The sequence below is a fragment of the Mastigoproctus giganteus genome, chromosome 13 (genome assembly GCF_048544385.1).
Source record: "Mastigoproctus giganteus isolate SK-2022 chromosome 13, ASM4854438v1, whole genome shotgun sequence".
Taxonomy (NCBI): domain Eukaryota; kingdom Metazoa; phylum Arthropoda; class Arachnida; order Uropygi; family Thelyphonidae; genus Mastigoproctus; species Mastigoproctus giganteus.
The window spans coordinates 9,472,315-9,491,316 of NC_143587.1; the positions used below are offsets into that span (position 1 = coordinate 9,472,315).

The 19,002-nt window shown below is 36.4% G+C and overlaps 1 protein-coding gene across 3 annotated transcripts in view; it reads left to right on the plus strand.

Annotated features, from left to right (window-relative positions):
• trio (trio Rho guanine nucleotide exchange factor) overlaps window positions 1-19,002 on the plus strand; it is a 996,553-nt gene that overhangs the window by 676,955 nt on the left and 300,596 nt on the right. For all 3 annotated transcript variants that reach the window (XM_090387950.1, XM_090387951.1, XM_090387952.1), the window contains one exon: window positions 16,019-16,118. In XM_090387950.1, the coding sequence (XP_090244076.1) occupies window positions 16,019-16,118 (100 nt within the window). The remainder of the gene's footprint in view (window positions 1-16,018; window positions 16,119-19,002) is intronic.

The following is a 19,002-nucleotide window of genomic DNA, read 5'->3' on the forward strand; positions in this document are numbered from 1 at the left end:
TCAAAAGCCTTTCTAAGATCCAAATATATAATATCAAAGTTATTCCCTGCATCCAGTTCTTTTGTGACTACATCATAGTATCCAATCAAATTGGTCAGGCAAGACCTGCCCTTAACAAAACTATGCTGCGTATGAGCTATAACTGAATTCTTGTCTAGATGATCCTGCAGTGCTTCTTTAACCAGTGCCTCCATTAATTTACCTGGAACAGAAGTTAAACTAACAGGTCTATAATTACTTGTGTCAGCCTTTGATCCTCCTTTGTGAATTGGGGTTACATTTGCACATCTCCAGTCTATGGGTACCTCCCCTGAGTCGAAAGAAGCTCTCATAATTATGGCTAGGGGTTTGCTTACTTCCTTTGCTGCCTCCTTTAATATAACTGGATAGATCCCATCCACCCCAGGTGCCTTTTTTATGTTTATCCTCAACAATCTCTCCTCCACTTTCCTCAGTTATTACAAAATCATCCAGCTCACTGCCAATGTTTACTTTACCTACATCATTCTCCTTCCTGAATAACTCCTCATGCGTGAATGTAGATGCAAAATACTTGTTTAGATTGTTAGCCACCTGAGCAGGATCCTCAACTGTTGAACCATCAATATCCAGTGGATCAATCTGATTCATCCCTTTCCTTCTTGAGTTTAAATAGGTAAAGAACTCTTTTCTGTTTTTCTTTGCATGCTTTGCCAAGGATTTTTCGTAGTCTGCCTTTGCCTGCCTAATCTCCTTTGTGACTTGGTTACAGACCAACTTATATCTATCATAGGCTTCCATGTCACCCATTAATTTGTATGTATCCCATGCATCTTTCTTCTCTGCCACATGTCTCATTAGTTCATCTGACAACCATTTAGGCCTAAACCTTGAACAATATTTCTTAGTTTGTATGTAAAGCCTGGTAGCCTCCAAGATTAGTTCCTTGAATGCTTCCCATTTTGAGTTTGCTGTTGGTAACATCATCAGTTGGTCCCACTGTATAGAATTTAAATACTGTCTCAGACCATCATAGTCGCCTTTACGAAAACAAAAACCCTTCCCTTTACCTCTGATGGTAGTTACCTTCTTGAGTAAATCCCACTTCAACACACTGTGATCACTGCCACCTAGTGGTTCATTTATCTGCAGATTCTTAATGCATGAAGAATCACTACTGATAATCAGATCAAGAGTATTGCTCCCTCTTGTTGCCTCACGAACATGCTGATGTAGAAAACAATCATCCAATAAATCCACAAAACCTTGCTAGTGTGCGATTGACCAATCCACAAATTCCAGTCAATATCTGGGAAATTAAAATCCCCCATTATAAGACTCTCTGATTTACTGGCCCACTCTATTTCCCTGTACAATATCTTATTATACTCATCAGAGTCATTAGGCCTATAGCACACTCCTACTCTCAATTTTGATTTCCCTATACTTATGTCACACCAAACTGACTCGACACTGCCCTGTCCATCGATGTTGACTGGCTTCACTTCCTTGGACTTTGTGTTTCTTAACTAATAGCATAACCCCTCCTCCCCTCCCGTCCTGTCTATCCTTTCTATACACATTGTATTCTCCAAATTCCAGTTCTGCATTCCTTATATCTGTGTGACACCACGTCTCTGATATCCCAACAATATCTGCCTTTGATGTTTTGAGCAATACCTCAAATTCATCAAATTTATTTACCAAACTCCTAGCACTGGTGTACATGCAGGTATACATGCACCTGTTTCTATTTTTAGCTACCCTAACACAACCCATGTGTTGACTTGTACCGCAAAGGAAGAATCTAGTTCATGGGTTGGGAACCTGTGATCTTAAGGCCCCATGCTGCCTTTTGGGGTACCCAATTGTAGCCTTTGTCTATTTCTCTCAAATGCAAAATCCACCTTTTATTTCATGACATACATCAAACTAAAAATATTTTTCAGGGAAATTTTATCTCTTCTCTTTTTTTATATATCATTATTCTCCTTATGTAAATTAGTTTACATTTATGCTATTCATTACCAAAAGAAACCTAATAGGCATAAAAATATTAGGCATAAAAATATTGCATCGATCATTAGAGGACAAAACAAAGTGAAAAGGTAAAATTATTTATATCAATAACTATGTAGTTAGCGAGCCATCAGTGGCAACTCAGCAATTGGCAAACTGGATACCACCCAGTGATTCGCATCACAGGCCTGTGAGCTTCTTAAGAAAGAACTGTAACTGTAACTGTAAGAAAGAAAAGGCAACACAAATAAAATGTATGCATTGCCTTTTCTAGTTACGGAAAATAATAATGAACGATATATTAAAATAAATACAAAATAAAGCATTTATTCTAATTCACTAATCTTTACAGAATATTATTGTTTCCCATATAGATGATATGACATCACTTCCACTTGAAACTGAACTTCATTTGCACCATCACCTTTCTTATCATTGATGACTCATCTTGCTGACTGCTATTCTGTAGTGCCATTGGTTTGCAGTGCTTGTTTACTTTAAAATTGAATCTTCAATCAACCTGTCTATTTCAATTTTAATTTTTACTTAAAAGCCAATTATGTCAAGAAATAAGAAAAGAGCATTAAAGGAAGAAAAGGGAGTGTTCAATGAAGAATGGGAATTGAAGTATTACATTGTTGCAGTGAACGATAAAATGATGTCTTTGCTCTACGATGCCATATTGGCAAGAGTGAAGAAATACAATGCATATCAGCATTATGTGACTCAGAAGGGCAACAAATATGCTAAACTAGAAGGAGAACCTAGAAAGTCTGCACGTAAGAAAATGAAAGATGGAAAGCAGCAGCAGCAACAAGTATTCAAAACTACATCAGGACAAGGAACTGACATCACTGAAGTGACATATAAAGTAGCTTATATACTTGGAAGAAGAGGTAAGCCATTTAGCGATGTGGAAATCATAAAAGAATGCATTGTTGAAGTTGTGGGATGTTTAGATTCAGCCAAGGTTAATAAGTACAAACAAATACCTCTTTCAAGGAGGACCATAACTGATCGGCAACATGAATTAGCCTGTAATATAACAGAACAGCTTCATGCAATATACCAAAGCGAAGATATTTATTATTCAATCACCTTGGATGAATCCATTTACATTACTGACTCAGCACAGGTGTTATTTTTTATTTGTGTTATTACTGCGGATTTTCATTATCATGAGGAGTTACTGGCTTTGGGTACCCTTACTGTCAGGATACTCGAATTAACATCTTCACCATCTTCAAAGAAAAATGCTGTGAAGCGAAACTGAATTTATATAATTTAGTAAGTGTATGCACAGATGGTGCACCTTCCACGAGAGGAAAACATGAAAGATTTGTTGCGTTACTACAGAAAGAATTGCCAGATACTTTGATTTCCTTTCACTGTATTCTTCATCAGCAGATCTGTGTGCCAAATCTACTGTTTTAAGTGACACATTTAATAAAGTTATAGGTACTGTAAACTACATTCGAACAAATGCATCACAACATTGGCAATTTTGCAACATGCTTCAGCTTGATGATGAAACATTCAGTATGGATCTGCCATATCATTCTAAGGTGTTCTGGTTGTCCCAAGAACAAATACTTGTCAAACTTTTACCTTTGTGAAAACAAATCACAAGCTTTTTTTGAGTAACTGAATCAACAGTATGAATTGTCAAAAGTGGAATTCTGCAGAGATATTGCATTTTTGTGTGATAAAACATCAAAGCAAAATGATCTGAATATTTATTGCAAGGTAAAACCAAATCTATATGTGATATGTGACTTACAATACAGGCATTTCGGAAAAAGCTGACCTTTTTCAAAACCTTGCTTTACCCAATCAGAACTTTCAGCTGAACACTTTCCTGAACTGGCAAAAGTAATTATTGAACAGGATACAAACAAATCATTAAGGAAATGCAACATGAAAGAATACACAGCTGTTCTAGACTCCCTGACTGAAGAATACGATGAAAGCTAGCTTTTCAACCACACCTGATTGATGTCTCTAAAGCACCTGATGACTTACAGATGGAATTAATTGAGCTCGCAGAAGGTAATATTCTGAAGTCTCTGTTTGACGTGAAGAAGGATCCTCTTCAAATATGGAAAAATGTTATTGAGTACCCACGGCCACATTTTTTTTTTTTTTTTTTTTTTTTTTTTTTAATGAACATCCCAAATATGAGAGGTATAGGGCTTGCATAAAACCGAGAAATTTCAAAACCGAGTTTAACCGAAGTTTACTCTTAAAACCGGTTTTAAAACTGATTTTCTCAGACTTAGGGAAAATAATTAAAAGCTTATAACACAGGTATTTATTTTATCTTGGGTAGATTGTACAAATCGTAATCAAATCTTTTAAACAAAATCTATCACCTCTTATAGTAAAAAAAAATAAAAAAATTAAAATGCTCCAAAAAAGTAACCAGCTTGAGATTATACAAAATTACAAATTGTATTCAAATCCTTTGAATAAAAACTATCTTCTCGTATAGTAAACAAAAAAATAATAAGCCCTATAATAATAAATAAATAAAAATAATGTGAAAAAAAACAGCTTGGGGAAATTACTTTACTATTTATTGCTCAGCTTTTTTCTGAAAATGATCCTTTAAAAAACACAGTATATTAAGCATTTTTCCTGATTGGACACTTGTTGGTTTAATGGTCAGCAGTGCTCTATAAACTTTCTCCAGCTTTTCACTTCTACTGCTAGTTGCCTCCAAAGTTTTAAATTCTTTGCTGATTTCCAGTTCACTCGGATATTTTGAAGGCTCTTCAGTTAATCTCTTTATTACACTAGCATACTCTCGCATGAGTGTATCTCCAACATCGGAACTAGACGAGTCTTTGTTTTCTTCTAAAAGAACAGTTTGTTTATTTTCAGTTTCTTCATTCAACGCTAAGACTCCTTCGGAATGTTTTGCAAATAATCTCTGATAAATCTCTTCAGCAGGCTTTTTCAAAACTTTCCTACTTGGAAAATCAAAGTTCTTGAACCTGAATCTTCTTTCCTAAACTTTTTGGGGTTGTGTAGATAGCTCAGCAAAGCCACAGTTTGGCGATTTTGTCTTGCACTGTAATGCTGCAAAAGGCTTTGGTGAAACTTTAAAGCAAATGGGTTTTCTGCTGTATCAAATTTAGCAAGCAGAAATTTAAGACTCTGCTTTAAGTAAGCCTGTATCTTCTGAGGTTATAGCCTTCAGAATCATTTCAACTGGTCGCAAAGTTTCACATAGCAATTCAAGTGTTTTCCAGTCATCGTCAGACAGCTTCAGTTGACAGTACTGCACATAGAGCATTTGAAATGCAATTTTTCAATTTCAAAAATCTCTCAATCATATAGAATGTGCTATCCCATCTAGTCTTGCAATATAATATAAGTCTATATTCTTTCCCATTAAATTTTGCTTTAACAAAATTTTGTAATATGTCATTTTTGGTAGGCGATTTTCGAAAAAGCTTGCAAATTTTTCTGACTTTGTTAATGGTTTGTGCAATATTGGCCATTGGATTGAAGAAATAAATGAGCTCATCGGTAAAGTCGGTTTGATAAAGCATGCCTTGCTGTCTTTCTTCAACTTCTTCATCATCACTACTTTCTTCATTATTTTCATTTTCTTCATTGTCTTTGGGAGATTCAGAGACTGTGGCACCATAATTGATTGCTTTTTCATAAAGTACATCTATAACTGACAGATGTATACAATGGGCTATACATTGTTGATGATTAGGCGTAAATTGCTTGCCAAACTTAATCATCATTGCTGCTCCATCAGTGGTGCAGGCAACAATATCCTCATCCAAGTTCAAACCAAATTCCTTCAAGCGTCCATTCACAATTTGCTCAGTTCTTCTGCTATCAAGTGAACCATTAATCTCAATAAGACCTAACAGCCAATGATTGTCTTTAGAATGCAAATTTATATTCATATACCTTTTATTTTGTATATTCGTCTAGAGTCAATGAACACTGTGCACCCAAAATCAATTAGATAGTATGAATCAGAGCTGTAATACTCAATATGTTCTACGTTGATAATAATATTAGTAAATTAATAAGAGGAGTTTACCTCAATATAGTACGTGGAACACTTCCGTATGATACCCTCCAGAAATTAAAACGGAAAAAACGAAAAAATCGACAACTTACCGGTACATTAAAGTAAAATATAAATAATTAAAGTAAAATATAAATAATTAAATAATCAATTTAACACAATTCAAAACAATTAAAATTCAAATTAACGCAATTAAAAGAATCTAACGAAAATATTCAAAACGATTTTCCTTCCTGAAGCTGACAATGCTAATCGACCGACTGTCGTGATCACAGGAATGAAAATTCCTGTGATCACGTACCGGTAAGTTGTCGATTTTTTCGTTTTTTCCGTTTTAATTTCTGGAGGGTATCATACGGAAGTGTTCCACGTACTATATTGAGGTAAACTCCTCTTATTAATTTACTAACCCAAAATCAATGAATTTTTGAAATGCTGACTGAGTTGTTCTTTCTTAGTTTTATAATAATTCAGAACCATATTTTTAATTCCATTCACTGAGGCTGGTGGTAATTTATCGTATTTATTTCTCTAAAGGTGAAGGCTTGATTGTATAAACTCACTCTTGGCAATTGAATTAAAAGAAAATCCATCTAAAGCAGCTAATTTTGAAATCTCTTCTTCCACAGATTATATAACGATAAAGTTTTCTGATGTTCTTACAATTTTTACGGGAGGTTCACTGTTATCTTGTTTAATGTCAATCTGATGCATTTTCTTTAAATGCAACATCAAAGATTATGTAGATCCTCCAGACGACTTCATTATCTTCTGACATTTCGAACATTGTGCTTCATCTTTGCTTTTTCGAGCAAAATAATTCCATACATTTGATTTCATCTTAGACATATTAAGAGTAATAAATATTAATTAGTAGGAATTTATATCACCGACAATTTTAAATAAAAATATTGAAGATAACAAAGGCACAATACTATGCGTCACTCAGCACTGAATGAAGAGTCTGAACGAGGCACGTTTCAAAATTTCCACGAAAGAAATTTTTTATTTATTTACTTGCAATTTTTTACCCCAATTAAATCTATTGTATTTTCAAAATTACATAAAAGCTAAATTTGGTGAAGCTGCTTTTTGGAGAACATTTGATCGCAAATTTAATAGGAATAAAGAAGCAAAAAACTTTTTACGATTGAAATTTGATGCAATATTCAGCGAATCTGTTTCTAGTGGGTAACCTTCAATAAGGCGCATTCCATAACTTGCCTGGCGAACAAGATAGATGGAACGGAGAATGTTGAGCATTTTCTTTTACGCTATCGCTCCGACTCACTCAGTTGTAAATGAGTACACCTGCATTGTGCCATGATACAGGTGGGAAGATAAAAGGTACTCCTCCTAGATTTGGGCCACTTGCCCATGAGATTCGTAACTAAACATAAAATAAAATAAAAAACATGTTTAAAACATAAAGCATTTGAACGATCCATACAAACGAACAAACAAAAGAAAAACGTGCGTAACAAAACTATATTCGAGGGCTAACTAAGAAAATATTCGAATCCGGTTTTAGAAGCTTGGTTTCGGTTTTAACAACTCAGTATGAAAACCGATTTAACCGGTTTTATAAAACCGGTTTGCAAGCCCTAATTAGAAACCTATAGTACTTAGTACCATGCTTGGATTGGAGGTTGAGAAGACGAAGGAAGATATTTGTTGACATTAGACTTGAACTTCTGTAGACTGTAATTTTCAGGAAATACGTATGAAGGAAGATTGTTCCAGAAAACGGCAGTTGAATGAATAAATGAGGAAGATAAAAAGTTGGTTCTGTGAGTTTGAAGTTAGACAGTAAATGGATGTTGACTGGTGGCAGCACGTGTTCGAACTGTTTTGAAAGAGAGAGCGGGAATTATAGAAGCCAGTTCAGAAGAACAGTGCCTGTGGAAGTATCTGTACAAGAGGCATGTAGCAGAAACAGTACATCTATGAGACAACGACTGGAGAGAATCTGTTAGAGATGAATCATTAATTAATCTAACTGCCTTCTTCTGAATGGAATCAGGAAGCCTGAGAGAGATTTTGGAGCCACCACCCCAGATCTGGGAACAATATTCCATGGCAGGGCGGATTTGCGATTTGTACAGAGCGGACAGCTGTTGGAAGAAAAGTAATGCCAAAAGTGAAAGAGAAAACCAAGTTTTTTAGATGCAGAGGAAGCACTATTTGTAATGTGCTTGTGCCAAGAGAGATTAGAAGTCAGGGTAATCCCCAAAAGAGATATATCATTTTGCCTAGAAATCGGAGTGTCACCAAAGATAAGCATAGGAACAGAAAAATCCTTTTTTTGCGAGATATAAGAGAAGACTGAGTTTTAGAAGGGTTGAAATCAACTAAGTTGTCTTGGCCCCACTTGAGAATTACCTGAAGATCGGCATTTAAGGAATTGGTAGCAGATTTTTGAGAAGTTGAAGCTGATTGAGCAGGACAGAATGTAGGTTTCTCAAAATGGAAAGTGGAATGCAATGTGCTATCATCTGCAAAACTGTAGATAGGATTTCCAGTCAATGGAAAGAAGGTCATTACTATACAAGAGGAAAAGAAGTTAGAAGACAGAGAGCCATCTAATATCACCCTCAGTGAGTGATCAGAGAGAAAACTGGATAAACAATTACAAAAAACAATTGGCAAACCATAAGATGGAAGCTTGTTTAGAAGACCTTTATGCCCAACATGATCGAAGGCCTTTGAGATGTCAACAGCAACTGCTTGTGTTACATTGAACTTTTCCATTGAATTTGTCCATGAATTGGTAACATAAGCCAGAATATCACCGGTGGATTGACACTGATTGATCAGACGGAATTTCTAGATAGTTTAAGAGTTGGCAGTTAATTGATTTCTCCATTACTTTAAAAAGGGTAGAAGTAATTGCAATGGGATGATAATTGGATGGGAGAGATTTGTCACCCTTTTTAGGAACTGGCTGGATATGAGCAAATTTCCAAGCAGAAGGAAAAACACCTTTGGAATAAGAAAGTGAAAAAAGGCAGCAAAGAACAGGAGTAAGTTCAGGAGCACAGGTTTTTGAGAACAAGTGGAGAAATACCTTCAGGACCTGGAGCTTTCTTAACATCAAGATTCGTCAAAATCCTTCTGACATCCTTTTGACAGAAGACCACAGGAGGCATTGAATGGAGCATGTTGGGAATGGTGGGAGGTGTTTTACCAAGATCATTAATACATGAGTTGGAAGAAAAATGGGATGCTAGCAGGTTAGCTTTATCCTTGGCCGAAGCGACAACAGAAACATCTGGTTTTTGACAGAGATGAGAGCAGAGATAGGCAAAATTCGCGGCCAGTAGCTTTGGCAAGAGACTAGAATGCTTGGCTATCGTTAGGGCAAGAAGCAAGTTTTCTACTCTTACCCTGTTCAAACTCTAGTTTGGACTCATTAATAACTGCTTTACAATTGTTGTGAGCTTTGGTGTAGGCAGAAAATGAAACTGAAGAATTAGAAATAAGCCAATTACAATGTGCAACATTCTTCTCTTGAACAGCCTTAGCACATTTATTGGAAAACCAAGGTTTAGATAAAGGACGAGATTTTAAAGTGGGGTATGGGATAAAGGATTCCATTCCTACAAGAATAATTTCACTGACATGATCTGAGCAAATGTTGACATCAGAAGTTTTGAAACAGTAATCCGACCGTAAGTAAGGAAAAGAAGAAAAGAACAGGTATCCTGTGTGTTATCAGACACTCAGCCTAAAACACTGATTATTATTAATTATTATTATTAATATCGATATGATGCAAGGAAGCCTGAGGCTTATGCTGCACTAGTAAAAAAAAAGAAAGTTCCCGAGTAACCCTGACAGAGAGAGAGAGAGAGAGAGAGAGAGAGAGAGAGAGAGAGAGAGAGAGAGAGAGAGAGAGAGAGAGAGTCAAAAGTAGAAGGGAATCACCAAGAAAGAGAAGAATGATGATATCCAGCTCAGGACCCTGGGTATGCCAAGCCCATACTCACCAGATGTGAGCCCCCGGGGTTAATGGATCCAATATCTCTCTATTACAGAAGATTTAGGAAAAGTCCAGTTGGCCTGCCTCCCTAAAATCCACTCATGCACACCTTCTCGATGGTAAGCTCTGTTATGTCACTTAGGTGGAAATGAACATGTAGAGTGGTTCTCTTCAAGACGCCTGGTCAGCGTGAAGAAGAAAAGACCAAACCCTCCAGCATATGAGAGCATGACAAAAGAAATGGCCCTCAGTTCCCCAGCGGCATTCACTCCCCCTCTCACGGCAGCGAGAGGATCAGAGTGGAAGCAGAGGGTGCTAAGAATATCTGGGTACGACCAGGCTGCCATGCACGGAAACTGAACTTGGCCTGTTACAATGTAAGATCACTCATCGGTGAAGCCAGGATATTGGAGCTGGATGAGGAATTAGAAAATGTGAATTGGAATATCATCGGTTTGGCTGAAACAAGAAGAAGAAATGAATCACTTATAAGTTTATCAAGTGGAAATCTGCTGTACACCAATGGAAACAGTGAAAGGAGTGAAGGTGGAGTTGGGTTTCTGGTCCATAAAGATTTTAAAAACAACATTTTGTAATTCAAAAGTACATCACCAAGGGTGTCAAGACTAATACTCAAGGTTTCTAAGAGGTACAAGTTAAGATTATAATGATTTATGCACCAACATCGAGCCATGATGATGAAGAGGCTGAAGAAATGTACACCGAAATTGAGAGTTCTAGATGAGCAGAAAACCCACTACACTGTTATTATGGGGGATTTCAATGCTAAGGTTGGAAAAAGACAAAACAGCGCAGAACGGGGAACTATAGGAAATTTTGGAATTGGTGAAAGAAATGAAAGAGGCAAAAGACTTGTGGAATTTGCAGAATCTCAAGGATTGTCAGTAATGAACACTTTTTTCAAGAAAAGGGTGAAAAGAAAATGGACATGGAAGATGTCCAAATGGATTAACAACTAATGAGATTGACTTCATCCTTACTAACAGAAGATATATTGTGAATAATATTACCATATGGTAAGATGTACACTTGATATAGATGTAGGAAAGGAAAAAACTGACTCGAGTAAATAATACAAAGGTCTTTGAGATAACTGAAGAGGAGAAAAAGCAGTATGTATTGGAATTTAAGAACAAGTTTGAGCTTCTGCAGACTGCTCAGGACCAAGATATCGACGAGGAATATTACAACTTTCTGAAAGTGATAAAGCCCAAGAAACCTATAGGGAAAAAGAAATCCAAAGAAGAAAAAATTAGTCAAGAAACACTTGTTATGATAAACTGCAGGCGAAAAATGAAGAGCAAGATAAACACTGACAAGGAAAAAATTGAGTATACTGAGTTATGCAAAGCCATTAGAAAGAGACTCGGAGAGGTCATAAGAAGATTTAACACAAGAAAAGTAGAACAAGCATTAAGGGAAAACAAAGGATTTAAATCAGCAGCCATGAGTAGTAATACAGAAAGACAAATGATACTGAAACTGAAGAATAGCAATGGTGTACTTATAAATAGCAGAAGACTACTATAGAGAATTAGCATTAGTAGAGGCATTTGATGCAAGAAAGCAGGCTTATGCAGCATCAGCCAAAAAAAAAAAAAAAAAAAAAAAACCCACTTCCACTTCACCCCTCTGTTCGTTCAAAATACCTGTCCAGCTGAGCCTTAAACTTGTTTAGGCTATCAACCTCCACCACAAGGGATGGCAGTCTGTTCCACCAACCAGCCACCCGCTGGCTAAAGGCAAATTTCCGCACGTCTATCCTACATCTGTCTTTCCTCAATTTGAATTTATGCCCTCTCAGGTGATTTTTCTGAGCTAGAGGAAGAATCCCATCAGCATTGAGCATGCTTAAACCATTCAAGGCTTTATACACCTCTATCAGATCACCTCGCTGGTGCCTAGTCTCCAGACACTGTAATTTGCAAAACTTAAGCCTTTCTTCATAAGAGCACCCCTTTGTTCCATTCACTAATCTTGTTGCCCTTCTCTGTACTCGTTCCAGCAGCTCTACATCCTTCTTGAAATGAGGCCTCCAGACCTGTATACAGTACTCTAGGTGTGGCCTGACCATTGCCTTATACAATGGAATAATCACCTCCTTATCCCTGCTGGAAAAATTCCTGTATATCATTGACAATACTCCATGAGCTACTCTTGCAGCCCGTCTGCACTGCTCAGAGAACTTCATATCTGCCTGCACAATCACCCCCAAGTCCCTTTCATTCTCTACCACTGTCAGTGTAGTACCACAGAGTTGATACGTTGCTCTGGGGTTGCTGTTTCCCATGTGTAGTACTTTACATTTGTCAATGTTAAACTTCATTTGCCACCTCTCAGCCCATCTGCTCAACCTTTCCAGATCCTGTTGCAGCAGCATAGTGTTTATTATACAAGGAGCGAGGGAATGATGCCAGCAGTGGTGAAGATGGATTGCAAATTAGCAACACATACGACATACCCGATATTCTTCCTGATGAGGTAGAACATGCATTGAAGAAAATGAAGAATCATAAAGCCCCGGAGGAAGATGAAGTTACTGTAGATTTATTAAAATTGGGAGGAAGAGACATAACACAAAAACTGGCAAGGCTCTTCACAAAGTGCATTAGAAAAGGTGTGACACCTAAGCAGTAGCATAATGCAATCATAGTTTTGCTGCATAAGAAAGGAGATAAATCAGAAATTGGAAATTATAGACCAATTAGCTTGTTATCCCACATCTACAAGTTGTTCACAAGGGTCATTACTAACAGATTAGAAAGAATACTTGATGAGAATCAACCGAAAGAGCAAGCTGGCTTTAGGACAGGATTCTCAACTATGGATCGCCTTCACGTAATATCACAGCTAATGGAGAAAGCAAATGAATATAAAACATCATTATGCCTGGCATTTGTGGATTATGAAAAGGCATTTGACTCCATACAGCATAAGGCAATGTTTCGGGCACTGAAAAGACAAGGCATAGATACCCCCCATATTATGATTTTGAAGAAAATATATGAGAATGCTACCTCCTTTATTAGACTTTGTTTACTGCTGCCCTGAGGAAGCTTTCAGAAGATTAGACTGGTCGCAGAAAGGAGTCAGTGTGAACGGAGAGTACCTAAACCATTTACGATTGTTGTTATTTGGTTTTCAGGAGCATTAGCAACTAAGGCCATATTGTTCCCGGAATATGCGGTGGTCATTCCCTGACCTTTCTGCATACTCCGTATTTGGTGGTGACGGGCTCGAACCCCAGTCTAATCAAGAAGCGTGTGCTACGCACTGCTGCTCCTTCCCACCTGGCTACGGAGGCGCCCTTCTTCTGTGGTGAGCTCCACATGGGCGATTGCATGAGGCTAGGATGACCATGTGGTTGGTGACTTTTCGTGATGAATATTGGGTTTGACAAATATAGGGGCTGACGAATATAGAGGTTCCACTGTATTTAGTTAACCTAAGTTGGACTTCATTGTTAAAACCTATAATTAAACACATAATATAAAATAATAATAGAATGATAATGAAGCTAATTACTGATAAAAGGATACATTGAATGGTACGTTATCTAGGGCTAGCACCACTCGATGTATCCTATCAATAATTGGCTAAGGCTATCTGTTTGCTATTTGCCAGTATGTCTAGGTTCAAATTACTAAAATTATAGATTCAAATACTCTAAAATTATAGATGCAATTTATGTTAAATTTAGCAGCAAAAGGGCCAGCTGTTATTCTTAGTGTTTAATTGTAGGATATAACAATGAAGTGCAACTTAGGTTAACTAAATACTTGGCCTTATGGCTTTATAGGTATACTTTTACTCTGAATATGTATATTCCATATTTTGATTAAATTTCATTTGTCATTTTATCCCCAGGGTATACTGTTAAATAAATACTGTAATGTAAGTTTTGCAGATTGATGTAATGTTTAATCAGTACCTTGATGGCATTAATCTGATCTGACACTCTTTTTCTAATTCTCTATTTTCCTACATTTGTAACACTTATTTCATATATGTTTATATATATATATTTATATATATATTAATTAAACATATATGTGTGTTTATTTATATTTATTTATATATATAAAATATTGAGGATAATAATAGAAAATAATAGAAAAGGTAAATCAATCAAATAATACCATTCAGGGAATTTAGGAAAGCGCTAAGGATTTCAAAAAAAAAAAAAAAAAAAATTATTATCGCCTTTTACCCACAATCCAGATGACTTCAACTGGGGCCAACCACCCAGACTGAAGGCAAAAAAACGACAAGAAGTTCTCTGTTTCTGTAATGATCAATATATGCTAAGTAATTTAGATCTAAACCAAATATAGTAATTAAAAATGGTTAGGAAATTATAAATAAATTATAAATATAAGCATATATTAATTATCATTGACCCGATAGAGAACGTAATTTAATGATTACAATAAGATTAAATATATACTACATATCTACTGTATTGAGGACATAATATAGTAACGATAATAGTCGTCAAGATCAAAATAATATGTGGTGCCCCCTATGTGATGGATATGGCAAAAATAAATAATTAATTAATTAACCAATCAAATTTAAGTTAACACAAAGAGAAACATGCAGATAGTAAGAAGAAAAACTAGAGTAGGAATAATAGAACCTGAACTCCATAAAGGCGAAAAATAGTGGTATAGATAAGAAATAGTTTCTCCTACGTCCTTGAATTGCCCTAATAATTTTGGAGAAATAAAAATGAAGAGTGTAGGACAGCTTAAAGACAATACAAGATATAAGTTGTGGCTCGGGTATTTTATTATTCTTTTTTATTACTAATATATATATATATATATATATAATATAATATATAACTGTTAAGAAGCACAATAAGCAGAAAAAAGGAAAATTACAAAAGTTATCATATGTCTAATACTCCAAAATACGCAGGGCAGCAGTAAAGGAAGCAAAAGGATATAACCAATATGTGGTTTGAAATATAAATATATTGTCTGTGAAAATGGAAATGAAAAATACACAAAGTACCTGACCTAAAAGAAGTTTAAAGAATAGTAGAAACTGGAAGTAAAGTAGTGGTGAAAAAGTGAAAGAATTTGAAAAACCTAGTACAAAAATGAACTGGGACTAAGGAAGCAAACAATATACAAAAAAATTTTGGTTCAAATAAATAATAAATAAATAACATTGTATTCAGATATGGGAGGGCAATTTTAGCATGAGGTTGAATCAAGGGATGGCAAATATGCAAAATCTGAATACAGTTAATGTAAAAATGATATTTGGCCAGGAATTTCATCAGGTGGACTACTCCTGACCATGTATCAGGCACTGCATTTCCAAACTTATCTATAGTATTAGAAAGGGGGGGGGGGGGCAAATATGCGGCCTTTATCGTAATACTAACCGAAAGATAGTCCCTATGCAGTGTAAAAATTATCTTTCGGTTAGTATTACGATAAAGGCCGCATATTTGCCCCCCCCCCCTCCCCCTTTTCTAATACTATAGACATGTTCGGAAATGCAGTGCCTGATACATGGTCAGGAGTAGTCTCCTGATGAAATACCTGGCCATGTATCATTTTTACATTAACTGTATTCAGATTTTCCATATTTGCCATCCCTTGATTCGACCTCTTGCTAAAATTGCCCTCCCATATCTGAATACAATGTTATTTATTTATTTATTATTTATTTGAACCAAAAATTTTTCGTATATTGTTTGCTTCGTTAGTCCCAGTTCATTTTTGTACTAGGTTTTTCAAATTCTTTCACTTTTTCACCACTACTTTACTTCCAGTTTCTACTATCCTTTAAACTTCTCTTAGTTCAGGCACTTTATGTATTTTTCATTTCCATTTTCACAGACACTATATTTATGTTTCAAACCACGCATTGTTTTTATATATATATAATTTCTAACCCACACTTGCAGAATTATTACATTTATGGCCTATTTTGTTACTTAGGGATTTAGAAGATTCATCATTAGATGAAGGGAGTATTGATCATCAAGAGAGAGCATCTTTAGCATCATTTGGTTCAAGCAATACAACAGATAGTGATAGGGTATGTTTTATATTCTTGTATCTTTCCTTGTTATTCTTCTTTTTATTATTTAGGCTTCCTAAAGCTCTTTTTGGCTAATACTAACCTCTCCCTTCAGTTTTCATATGTAAGAGATTGGGGGAGTAAGGATAAAGATTAACATAAATGTAGATTCTGTTAATATTAAGGGTGACCTTTGGTTCTGAAATTGAATGACATTAATGTCATAAATGCTTATGTAATTCATGCTTCTATTTATAATTTCATCCCTTTTATCCTGGTTCTGAAATTGAATGACATTAATGTCATAAATGCTTATGTAATTCATGCTTCTATTTATAATTTCATCCCTTTTATCCTGGAAAATCAGAATAATATTTTTCTTAAAATAAAGAACATTATGTATAGCATTACTGATAGGTTTAAGAATAATGCTAATCATAAAGAATATTGTTATATACAGTTGAAGCTCTTTATATTGTGACTCCCCAGGGAAACAAGAAAAAAATGGTCATTATGTACAAAGGATGTTGTGTTGATAGTTCATAAACTCAGCAAAACAACAAAGAAAAGTTTGGATTTAATTCTGTTATTACAGTATAGTATCATATAATTTAGAATATCTACAGAAGAAATGTATCAAACAAGAAAATGATTGTACGTTTCTCAGTGACTGTATGTGTGGTAAGATTAATTTTTAAATTATGTATGTACACTGAGCGGTCAGAAATCATGGGATGCCTACCTAGTAAAGGGTAGGCCCACCTTTTGCCCGGATAAGGGCAGTCACATGACGAGGCATTGAGTCCACTAGTTCACAAATGCGTTCCACAGGCATTTCCATCCATGCTTGCTGCACCACTGTCCATAATTCCGTAGCATTCCAGGGTGGAGCATTCAAAGCTCAAACAGACCTTTCCACAGCATTCCAAATATGCTCCACAGGGTTCATGTCCAGTGAAGGGGGAGACCATTCCATGGTGGTAAAATCTGCAGAATGCTCTTTAAACCATGTTCTAGTCACCACAGCTCTGTGGGGAGGCATATTGTCCTGCTAGAAGAGTCTATTGCCCTGTGGGTGTATGATGACCATGAAGGGATGCAGATTGTCTGCAAGGATGAACACGTAACCTGGACCATTCAGAGATGCATCTAGACGTGCCAGTTGAACACGCCTGAGACCATTACCAACCATCCACCTGCCTGAAGAGTTCCTTGCTGACATGATGGGTGCATAGCCTCGTGCAGTTTTCGCCAGATACGCACCGTCCCATCAGCTCGAAATAACTGGAAACGGACTCATCGGACCAGGAGACCCGTCTCCAATCATCCAAGGTCCAGTGCTGATGTTCTTTCACCCAGGTGTAGAGTCCTGTGTCATTGTGTTAGCAACGGGACTCTGGTGAGTCGGCGGCTCCCATAACCTATTGCAGCTAATGATCGCCTGGTGGTCTTGGTGGAGATGTTTCTGGCACTTCCCTCGTTGAAGTCGGCATTGATTTGTTTCACTGTAGCTCTCCGATTGGCTAAAACAATGTGAGACATATGTTGACGCCACGTTCATCCACCACCTTTCTCTGCCCATGATGAGATGTTATTCCGGAAAGGGCATATTCCCAATACACTCTTGATACTGTCGAATGGAGATGGTGCAATTCCTGTACCACCTCCGTGATAGTGACCCATGCATCTGGCACCCATTATCATCCCTCTGTCAAAGCCAGTTAACTCACAAAGTTTATCCATACTGACATCGAATTACCGTCTACGTGAATGCAGTGTACCTATACACCTGCTGAGCGGTGGGTTTGTCCACTAGTGAGAGGGGTAACAGTGTTGCATTGCCCAGGAACCAGGTATCCCATGAATTCTGTCCTTTTAGTGTATAGTATCTATTTATATGTGCATATACTAACATACATACATATCAAGCCTAACCTTTAAAATAATTTGTCAAAATGTGCTGTTTCAGTGGCAGAGCATGTTTTAAACGAGAATTATGAAGACACCTGATAGTAGTTGATTCATTTTCGCAGTCAGGCTGCACTTGAAAAAGTGATGTACAAGTTCTAATCCTGATAAGCATACTTCATCAAAACTTCTTGCTCAATCACAGTAGGTTCCTCTTTAATGTGCACATCCTGAAACCTGCAATGTCTGCATCCATTGCAACAAACCTTAAAAAAACATATTTCCCCTCTAACATTAGATGGGTGATGCACATACTCAAAAATGTATTCACTATTATTAGTTCTATGTGATTAATAGAGAAAGAATCATAGAAGGCTTCATTCATTGCATCTTTCACAGTAACAAATCAGGCATGTTTGAAGCAGTTGTCAATCACTTTTTTGCCAACCTCATCCCATAAATACGTTACAATTGAGACACAGCATTCTTCAGTTTTGTTTAATAGCATTCTTTGGTAGGTTTTCTTAAAGCGCTGGATTACACATTGATCAGTGTCTGAGGATCTGATGTCATATTAGGTGGCAAATACTCAATAATGATTGCAAGTAGGCCATTCACTTGACAAACAGCAAATTTTTTATATTCTCCCTGCTCATCTTGCAGTCTAAGTCTCTGATCCATTCCTCATAGATTTTTGATGACATCCAAGCCTTTTGGTTTACTTGACACTTAGTCAGAAACATCTTTAAAGCATTGGGGCTTCTGGACTTTCCAAATAATTAAGAGAGGAGGCTTCTCTGCACCAGACATGCTTACTACTAGGAGAGTAGTAATCCGTTGGTTTGGTTTTTTTTGTGCACCTTTAAATAAAAGCATTTTTCTGGTAGCAACTTTAAAAAAAATTACAGTTTCATCAACATTGAAGATGATCTGGTTGTATGCCAGCAAAACATATTTTTAAATGATCCTTCTTCCATTTCTTTGTATTCCAGTG